Source organism: Citrus clementina, unplaced genomic scaffold, assembly GCF_000493195.1.
Source record: "Citrus clementina cultivar Clemenules unplaced genomic scaffold, Citrus_clementina_v1.0 scaffold_9, whole genome shotgun sequence".
NCBI lineage: Eukaryota > Viridiplantae > Streptophyta > Magnoliopsida > Sapindales > Rutaceae > Citrus > Citrus x clementina.
In genome coordinates this window covers 15,414,953-15,426,170 of record NW_006261964.1, presented here as the reverse complement: position 1 = coordinate 15,426,170, position 11,218 = coordinate 15,414,953, and the positions used below count along the sequence as shown (strand labels likewise).

At 33.3% G+C, this 11,218-nt stretch overlaps 1 protein-coding gene and 1 pseudogene across 1 annotated transcript in view; both read right to left on the bottom strand.

The window, feature by feature from the left end:
- The window catches only part of LOC18033273 (ER lumen protein-retaining receptor), a 4,406-nt gene extending 847 nt beyond the window's left edge, over nt 1-3,559 (bottom strand). Inside the window, exons 1-4 of the mRNA XM_006420867.2 lie at nt 3,279-3,559; nt 2,060-2,325; nt 1,727-1,842; nt 120-304 (exon numbers count right to left, since the gene is read on the bottom strand). Of these exons, the coding sequence (XP_006420930.2) occupies nt 120-304; nt 1,727-1,842; nt 2,060-2,325; nt 3,279-3,369 (658 nt within the window). The 5' untranslated portion in view covers nt 3,370-3,559. The remainder of the gene's footprint in view (nt 1-119; nt 305-1,726; nt 1,843-2,059; nt 2,326-3,278) is intronic.
- A 2,085-nt stretch (nt 3,560-5,644) lies between these two features.
- On the bottom strand, nt 5,645-9,363 carry LOC112099307 (annotated as a pseudogene).
- Nucleotides 9,364-11,218: the final 1,855 nt, after the last annotated feature.

Here is an 11,218-nt window from a genome sequence, read left to right as displayed (position 1 = left end):
ATAAGGTGCTTACATGAGTATAACCAACTTATTGTCTGAAATCAATACCTCTTCCAAACCCAATGAAGCGAGAAATTAAAATAAATAAATAAATAAAAAGAAAGGAAAGAGAGAAAGACTTTTGAAAAAGTGTGACAATAAGATAACATCAAAATAGCAAGTGTGTATACGGTTGCAAAAGCTCACAAACAAAGAAAAAAGGAGTAAGGGAGAATGGGAGAGAATCATACTTATCCAATGGATGTAGTGATCCTCAGTGAAATAGCGATAAATCCAGTTTAATATGTACAATGCTCGGTATGCGCTGCACTAGGAGAAGCAACAAAGATAAGATACCATATTCAACCTAAAGAAAAGAAAACTGCTTGCAGAGTAGATAAGAGAAATGACAACACTATTTAGCATACTGCAGTAACTATTGGATGGTCGAATATCAATAGTTCGGACATAATCAGTCGCATCATGCTCTCACAACTTTATATACTTTTGCAGGACAAATAACTATGGTACTAAAACGGAAATGACCAAATATGACTACAATTTCTTCCTATTTATCACATATACCAAATAAGACAAGGTATACGGATAAACCTGTTATAGAAGACCGAACCTAAGTGATTAATGAGATAATTGGCTGTAATAAAGAATGCCTGTGTGTAGCAGACATGCAAATTCAACACATTGCAAAAATAAGGGTGAACATCAAACAGGCACACTTTTACTAGTTTTGTACCACTGGAAGGACACAAGCAAATAGCGGGATATAATACTACTGATCAAAAAAACTGGATATTAGTTATTTAAGAAAAAAAATGTTACGGTCAAGAAAATTTTCCATTGCAAAATGAAAAGCCATATCTTAAGTGATACATGCAAATCATAGAATAGAGTCAATACTGTTTCTGACATAGTTGATATAAATTCTGAACAACATAATTCTTTACCTTTTCTTTCCCCAAATCATCAGTAATATGGAATATGATCAATTGCAATTCATGTGAAATGAGTTTTAACACAGGAATTTAAACAAAGAAATGTGCTTTAAACACACTTTCAAAACAATTTTTTTGTTGCCTCACTTTAACTGTAAGTAAGATGCGAGCTCTTAGCATCCTTGATTAACGAAATGGGGCCTAAGATAGTACATTAATCTGTCATGCCATCTGTTCTTTTACTGAATTAAGTGTTTGTGAGTTTAATCTCCAATAAAAGATTCCATTTTCCAGAAAACTTTATTACCCTCAATACCTATCTTGTTCTGACAGTAGTACATTCATTCAGAAAAGGAAATGATTTTGAAAGCATTTGAAGAAGCCAACTAAACGCTAAGACTAAAACAAGAAATTAGAGAATAGGAGAACATAGTTCTGATTGCATATCATCATAGTCAGATAGTGAGGAGTACCAAAGAAGGACATAGGAAAATCTAAAATTGACTACATTCCTGCAGAATAACACTATCAATACTACTTGAAAGAAGTATAATAAATTAAAATAATTGGATATCAGATGAGAATTCTAAAGGCCTAGCAACATCACGATTATAAAACTTCAATCCAACAGTATAACAATAGCACCAAGATGGGAATGAAAATCATAAATCAGAAGATACCAAGCGATATCATATTAAAGGCCCCAAAAAAAAAAAGTACCTCATTGATCACAAAATTATTAAAAAAAAAAAAACACTATCTCGTCAATCACAAAATTTAGAACAGCAATATACCCGAGGAGAAAAACATATTGTCCTGTCAAGTTATCGATATTTCTTGTTCTCTGCAACAATACAAGCTGAGGAAGTATGGCAACGGCTTCTAAATATAGAGAAAATGTCCACATTACCTGCCCAACAACTCTATTAGATGAGAAAGAGTGGTGGAAAAAGGCAAAAAAAGAAGGAAAAGATTAACTCGTTGACTTCATAATGGGTGGTAATTTACATATAATTACCAAACACTGCTTCTAAGTAAATTGACATAAATACTTCAAATCAGAAGAATATGCGAGCAACTGCAAGGAGAATCGCAGAAATATCCAACAATTAAATGTAAAGTAATACCTCTTTAAAGGTAAACCTCTCATTTATAAGTAAGGCCAGAACCAGGCAAGGCAGCACGATAAACCAATGGCGAAATGTGTCTTGGTCCTTATCATAAGATCTATGAACAATCTTATGGCGCTTTATGTACCAAACAATTGAGAAAGAGCTCCCCAGGAATATTAACTTCATTATAGTATTATAGAATGAAATGTAATTTGTAAATATATCCAAGTAGCGAGTAGCAAAGACGAGAGCGTAGAGTTCCTGAGTCTTCAGGGATATACCTACATAAAGCATAGAAGTAGAAACCTATGGAGTACACCAAATTAAGAGTAAAACACAGCTTTATTATAGTCATGAGCCCAAATATAATCTTATTTGAAATGTTAAGACATCACAATGGTTGGAAATGGACCAGCAATAATGGTGAAAATGGCAAGCCAACATAAAATTCTTATCCAAAATAAACAAAATTTACATATAACACCAAAGATCTTAGTCATGTAACATCAGGGTTTCTACAAAAAGCTTTTGCCATTAAAAATTGATAAACAAAGAAATACTATCCTCAATAACATCTCAAAAGATGGGAATGGTAAAGAAGTAACGGAAAGCAATGTTGCAATTATAATAGCACAAGCTATATTAAATAAATATTAGCTGCTCTGGCTTATATGATCCGTAATTTCTATGCATGGCAACCTCTCTTGGTAGTCTGATGCACAATTTTGCACCAAACAAGTTTATTCCCAATCTTAGGGACGTCTTTGGAATATCGTAACCCAGATCCTCTACCAATTTAACCAACATAACTCTAATAACTCCAATTAGATACTGAGGAATAGCTCAGAAATCTTACTTTAATCGTCACTTGCAAGCTGACTAGCCTAGTTTATGTAATGACATGATAATTGAGACTTGCCCTCAGCATACTGAGCTTAGTCTAAGGCGGATAATTGGCCATGGAAACAAGAATTAGAGAGCGTTTTCAAAAAAAAAAAAAAAAAAAAACTACCGAAGGAAAAGCAAAATTATCAAAATTAGACACAAACCCACCAAAATTTAAAGCTCTAGTACTTCAAAAACAACAAATGTATAAAAATCATATAGCAACCAGATACTAAAAATCTCATTTTCAATTATTTTCATAGCTATTATACAGATTAGACAATGTGAGATTAAATATTTAAAAAAACCACATGAAAAAAATAAATAAGGAATGAGGGTATGAAAGTACCAGCACAAGATTTGATGGTGTGGATCTTGAGGAGCAAAACAAGGACGCTGGCCAAATGGGTCATGTCCCCTGCTAACCTGAATATATTCATCTTTTTTTTTTCTTTTTCCTTACTTCTTTTTTTTGGAAAAATGTAATATTACAAAGTGTTTGGATCACCGGAATGTGATTTCTGGTAAATGTAAAGATGAAATTTCCTCAGATCTCCGGTTGATCCAACAGCCAGGGGAAGCTTTTCTCGACAGTTTTGCCTCTGGTTTTGGTGTTTTTGCAATTTAGCCCATTTCTTTTACACGATTTTAGGAGGAATGACAATTGATTGGGCTTCGTATTAGGCTTGGGCCTATAACTCAGATGATATATAAATATTTAGGTGGAGCTACTCAAAAACCTGCGTCTTTAAATAGCCCCCAAAAGGTTTAACCAGATGATTTTTAAGTTAACTTTTTTTTACAGGTGACCAAATTTAAATTTTTTTAAAAAATAAGGAAAATAAGGGGTTTGAAAATCAATTTTATGTCTTGCCCACCCCTACTTAAAAAAACATAATAATGCTTTTCGCACCTATTGCTAGAGAAAATTATGTAAAACAACAGTAATGATTAAAATATCTTTACACCCATATATTATGAACTGTCCACCTTTTAAATCTTGATTTATGATATAATTAATTTTTTAATAAAATTAAAATAATTATATGACAATGAAGTAATAAATCACCCAAGTTTATTACTAAAAGTATATTTGAAATTTAATTAACTCAATTATAATATTTTGTCATTTTTTATAATTTTAACAAAGGTAAAGATGTAAATATAATAACTGGTATTTGATAACAATTTCAAAGGGGTGTTAGGAGCTCAACTTAAAAGTTAAAAAAAAAATTAGGAGTGCTAAATCATGTCATCATGTCACGTTTGTGAGGTATCAAATTTAAAATAAACCAAATTCAATCCATTTATTAAACGTGTCTAATCATGTTAACACACTTAATGCCGAAAAAAATTAAAGTTAATTTAAACCATGACAAATATGTGGTAAAATTATTCTTAAATGGCTTAGAAATGGGTTGATATACTATAAATATGTTTATGACATTGATAATTATTTGTGTCATAAGCTAGTTCTCGAGATCTCTTGACATGAAATGACATTATTAATAAATATGTTGACACGAACACGACATGACTTATGATTATATCAATGCTTATCAACTCGAATATAAAAAATTCACATCATAGTTGTGTCATGTTATTGTGCCATGACCTATTTTATTACCTCTAGTTAAACCTTAATAGATTTGTTGTTAGAATTGTCAATTATCATTAATGAAGTTGAGTCAACTTTGTGTGTGTGTGTGTGTGTGTGTGCGAGCGCGTGTTTGTATGTGTGTGTGTGTGTGTGTGTGTTGAGAATGAAATAACACGCAAGAGAAGACACTCACCCACGAAAAACCACCTTAATTTGCGGGGCAATGTAAAGTCCTCCAAAGCAACTTTAACAGCCAAAACTATTTAATACTTCAAAACCGTTTCAAAAATCACATGAAAATGCTGTAGTTTTTGGATTATACACAGTGCCATCACTCTTTTAGTCCAAAGTTTCTGGCTTTATTTGCCAAATTTTCCTTTCCTTCGGTTTTTCTTGGTCATTTGATTTAATCATTTGAGTCTAATACTTCTGCATCATCACTTTTGATCAAAAACTAATGTACGAAATTTCAACATTTAAGTCTTAAATTATGTGAGAATTATCAAGTTAGTTATTAACTCATCATTTAATTTAATTTTATTTATATATTTATTTTAATTGTAATATGTTGGCAATCTAATTTTTTCCTCACTAATATGAACAAGATTCGAATCTTAAACCTCTTGTTTCCACTCAAGAGACTGTCATAATCATATCAATATTTAATTATTAATATTTAACATAATATGGTAATTATGTACTGATAAACTGTCACAATAGTTGAGAATCAAAATTTAAATTCCCAACATTTTATCTCTCCAAAATAGAAAATCTTCTAAAAGAAATGGACAACTTCAATTGAAGCCACTAGTAAATAAAACAAAACAAAATACAATAATTTTAAACTTATTGATTCATCACTTTTAGTAGATCAGAAATATTTGGCTTTTTGCCATTTTGCATCTCTTAATATCACAAGCGACAGGTATTATTTAAAATGTAAATTTAAGACAAATATTAATAGACTTCTTTTCAAATTTTCTAAGCTTCTTAAGGTGGACAAAATAACAGAATTTAAAACTATGGTCTCGAACCTAATAAAATCGGCTAATACTGACAAAATGATCATGAAATAAATAAGTCAGATCAGTGGCTAATGCCGCCTAATGGGAACGCTAATGGGAACCAAATTGGGAGGAGATAAAAAGGCCACCATTGTTCGACAAGGATCCGCTCTCTTCGGATGGGAATGCAGATCGAGAAGCATATAAGCAACAAAAGTCTGATTTTCAGCCCGCTCTTCGTACTCATGGTTTCCTTCTACCACCATTATTGGAACTCTAGACAATACAGGCTGCATATACCTGTTAGCAATTAAGCAAATGTTTCCAGTATTGATACCGTGAGCTGAACTATGCCTCCACATTTGATCAGAATATGATGTACATTTCAAAACTTGAAGTTTTACGTGTTAGAGAAAAATCAGTTTTTTTAAAAATTTTTATAAAACCTTTTAAGATCGCTCTCATGCAATATATAAGAATTTGTAATCTATAAATTGTACCTTAAAAATTCGATTTAGCTTTTTCCGCTGAAGTGATTTAGGCTCCCAGATCACGATCCGTTACCACCACTCCTGTTAGATCACGATCCGTCACCACCACGCTTGTCAGATCACGAACTGTCATCAATGATCTTCCAGGTTATGACTTAGGTTTGATCTGCACTTGACGTGTGATCCCTTTATCACTACTAAAGCAACTAGCACGAGAAAATTTTTCTCTCAACAATAGAGAGAAAAATCTTTTTCTCTGATCTGTATAAAGTGGCTGCTCCCTTTTTCTTTAGAGAAAATAAGCCTTTTTATATCTCCCTTTAATGAAAACCCCAAGCTCCAAATAATGAAAATCAAAACTCACGTTACTTATTTTTTTTATAAGGGACCCACCTTGTAAAATAACATAAAGCCCCTTACACACAAGCTAATTAAATAGAGCCTCCCACTAAATGATATATTTAAGTTTTTGACCCAAATAGCTAGTTATCTTGCTTATTAATCTAGTAGTGATGCAGTCAATTAAATGAGCTAACCCGGTGATGATTTGGGAACATACAATAGTGGTTATAACAATTAGGCCTGTAATTAAAATAGCCTAATTATTTAATTCCAAATCTACTCCACTAAAAGATTGCAATTGACCTCCATAATTGTATGCTTGAATAATAATTCATCCCAAGCCACATTGATTTCTTTACTGCACAATCATTTGTACCACATCATTAATTAAATCGATATCTCAACTGTCCAATCAATTTAATTACATCTTGTTCTTTGATATTTACTGGTTTTCTCTAATGATCATTTTCAACATACTAAATATGTTGACACACTCTGGCCAGAAAATTCTATGATCAAGTGCCAAAAACCCATCAAGAGATGTGTTGTACAAATTCTATATTGTTAATGCATAACTCCAATACTCATAATTGCTCCCACCAAGATACTGGGTAATCTTGACCACAAGAATGTGTCGTGTCCATTGGTAACTCAAATGAAATAACAATTACAATCATGAAATCATAATTAAATCAAGATTAAAATTACAGTAAAATCAATGCCTATGAGATTTAATAAGTCTGATAGTCATTTCAAGGTTAATTAAATTCATACATGATTAAGACAAATCATTCAATGAATTCATTACAGTCTATACCTAAATAAAGTGCCTAACTTTATTTATCAACTGCGAACTAAATTTATTTAATCATAAGATAATTTATATTTATGTCTTCTGTGAATCCACATGGTGATCACATAAATACATATAATATGATTAAATGGACTTTGATCAAAATATTAATGCAATTAAGATATTTGAATTCTTAACATGAATATGTTAATAATTTTGATTTTGGTGATAACAAACTTTGAATAGTTTTTTATAAAATGTTGGAGCTATTTCTTAAATAAACAAATGTCTTATAATCATTCCAATTATATTCATAAAAGATGGACTTTCAAATTAGAAAATGATTCTCTGCAAAATCTGGTTTAAAATGTGATTATGGAAATAAACGGTGAATCGTTTTCTTTTAAACGGTTAACCGATTAAAACCATAGAGCAACATATTACCTAAGCTCTAACCGATTAAGAAAAATGAAAAACACAAAAAGCTGGGAAAGCTACTGGAATTTAACGGTGAACCGTTTATTTAAACGGTTAACCGATAAAATCCAGAATTGAAGATTGTACTCATCTGGCACCATTTAACAAAATCGGATAAGGCTATTTTGTTTTGCAGGTTACTGGAAACAAACGGCGAACCGTTTATTACAAATGGTTAACCGATAATTTTCAGAGAGGTCATTTCATGCAAATCCTTAACCGTTTAATGTAAACGGATAACTGATGTTCATCTTGCAGGTCTCTGGAATTTAACGGCGAAAGGTTAACCCTAAACGGCAAATCGTTTATTTGAAAATTAGCCCAACGGTAACATGGACCAGATGAAACGGTTAAGTGTTAATGTCTAACGGCGAACCGTTTTCGAGTAGACAGTCTATAACGGCTAGTTTCTTAGCTCCAGTTATAAATAAGCTCATTCAAAATCAAACAAGATTGATCACAACACGACCATTGAGCTTATATTCGAGAATACAATCTTCATAGAGCTTTAAAACACATTCTTGCTTCATCTATTCACACATTGGGCATTAATTTGTAATCTTAAATATTGTGTGAGAGAAAAATAATTTTTAATCTTTTACTTTGAGTGATTGTAAGTGTTGGGATACACTTGGGTTAAGAGATTGGGGATAATCTCTTGTTGTAAAGGTTCATTAACACCTTGGAAGTCAAGTGTAAGCATTTGAAGCATTGGAGGCTTGCTTAGTGAAATCCTCAAGCCCGGAAAGCTTGGAGGCGTGGACGTAGGCGAGGTTGGCCGAACCACGTAAAAATCTCTGTGTTTGAATCTCTCTTCCCTTATTTTTTTATATTGTAATTGATTTAATTGATATTCCATTAAATTCATTTTAGATTTGCTTGATAATTTGTTTTAGAATAAAATAATTTTTAGAATCCTAATTCACCCCCCTCTTGGGTTGCACACTTGTATTTCATGAATAAAATACCTCATTAATTTTATTAATTAGAAAAAAATATTTATTACAATTAAATAAACACATATGCTTTTAAATAACATATTTTCCCAACATTACCTTCCCCAATAATCCCAACGAGGCTGATAGGTTTCGTAAATGGGAGAGTTTGCAAACGAGCAAGAGTAGCAATCGAATCCAGTTCCATTAGTTAGATACAAGTTGGCATAAGTTACATCACCAACCAATAAAATAAGATCAGGACGGTTGCTAATCATGTGACTAACCGTTGATGTTGTATTATAAGTGAGGCCTACATCTCCAACAATTGCAATTCTGCTGGGGTAACTCGTGGGACTGGAATCCGGCATTGTCCTAAAATAATAGGTACCACTCATTGCCGGTATAGAAGGATCTCCACATTGATAATAGTATAGGGTGTCAGGTTTCAAGCTTGCCAAACAACATAACGAGTAAAGGATTCTGACAAAGATATTAACAATTTGATGCTCTATATATTGTATATCAATCTGGAACAGAATTTTGTTAAGAATCAAATTATATATACATGTGAGACGAACATTGTGTATGATTCCAGAGGTGTAGTTTTGAAGGCCTAAAAAAAGGATAAAGTTGATTGGAAACTAGTGAATGGCATGTTGCTCTACGATTCAATTGGGATCTTAGTGTTCCATATCGAACAACACTTGTTACACTTTTGGGATTTAATGATTTTATGTTGTTACCAATTTGGAATTCCCCTGCAAATTCATTAATCCAAACAATATACATCATCAGTCTGCCACCAAAATCAAAATTTGAATAACAATGACAAAATATCAAATTTGATTTGAGTTAACCTCTCAATTTTAGTATAGGCAAATGTAGGCTTATTAATTATGTATTCTGATGAAAATTTTTCTTATCTATATATACGCAGAGGGCTGCAACTAAGTTCACAAGCAAGGAAATTTCAATTTATTTGTGTCTTTCTTTTGTCCAGTGTCATGACATTATAGTATCAGAGCAGCTCTGCGTGTTAGCGTTGGTGGGCCAAACCTCAGCGAGGACGCTGAGTCCCTAAGAGGGAGTGTATGTAACACCCTAGGCAAATCCCACATCAGCAAAGCACGGGAGAGATGTTGAGTTTATAAGGGGTGATCCACACCTTAATTGGCAAGACGAGTCGAACAAAACCATGCAGGTCTTGTTAAGGCCCAAAGCGAACAATATCTTATCAGGTCAAGATTAAGTCATGACATTAGTACCTAACACCCTAGGCGAATCCCAAATCGGTAAAGCATGGGAGAGATGTTGAGTTTATAACGGATGATCCACACCTTAATTGACAAGACGCGTTTTGAGGTGTATCGGCGCCTCAGGAACAAAACTGTGCTAGGCGAATCACACATCGGTAAAGCACAGGAGAGATGCTGGGTTTATAAGGGGTGATCCACACCTTAATTGACAAGACACGTTTTGAGGTATATCGGCGCCCTAGGAACAAAACTGTGCTAGGCGAATCCCACATCGGTAAAGCACGGGAGAGATGCTGGGTTTATAAGGGGTGATCCACACCTTAATTAGCAAGACGCATTTTGAGGTGTATCGGCGCCCTAGGAACAAAACTGTGCGAGCCTTGTTAAGGCCTAAAGCAGACAATATCTTGTCAGGTCTGGGTTGGGTCATGACATTATGATATCAAAGCGGTTTCGCGTATCCTCTTGAGCGATAGTGGGGCAAACCTAAGCGAAGGCACTGAGTCCCCATGGGGGGTGTATGTAACACCCTAGGCGAATATCACATCAGCAAAGCACTAGAGAGATGTTGAGTTCATAAGGGGTGATCCACACCTTAATTGGCAAGACGCATTTTGGGATGTATGGGCGCTCCAGGAACAAAATCGTGCGGACATTGTTAAGGCCCAAAGCGGAAAATATCTTGCCTAATCAGGGTTGGGTCACGATAACCTTAATTTAACATGTATACATATATAGATATGTGTGTGTGTGTGTGTGTGTGTGTGTGTGTGTGTGTGTGTGTGTGTGTATAGAGTCATTCTCTCATGCGGCACCATCATTTTTTTTTCATCAGGACACATTGTTAAATCATATGACTTAATAACGTATCCACATAAAGAAAAAATGAAGACGCCTGAGAATATTTATGTGTTTGTATATATAATATACATACATAAAGTGGATAATCTTATCTTGATCTACAACATCATAATGAGCAACGAGAATGAGTATCAGAGGGCTGCAAGTTGCTTAATTTTGCGCCATTGTATTTACCCCAAATTTCAAAAACAAAATAAAAAATTATCTGCCATGGTCCAGTCGTATGTCATGCCTAAACAATTTGCTTTCTGATTATGAAAGCAAAAGTTTCATTGTTTTGCGTCCAAGAACAGAAAACTCCATTATCATATGTTACCCACAAGCAAAATAAAATAATAAAGTCAAGCTTATTTTTAGCTTCGTCCGCCCACAAACTCTCTAGAACATTATCTCATTGAAGGTCAAGAATTCAGCCTTAATCTAATTTTGATATAATTAATAACTATTAGATTAGAATATACTAACTTTTTATAATTTTTTTTATCACATTTGTATGTATAACAATATACGATTAGAATTTAATTAGT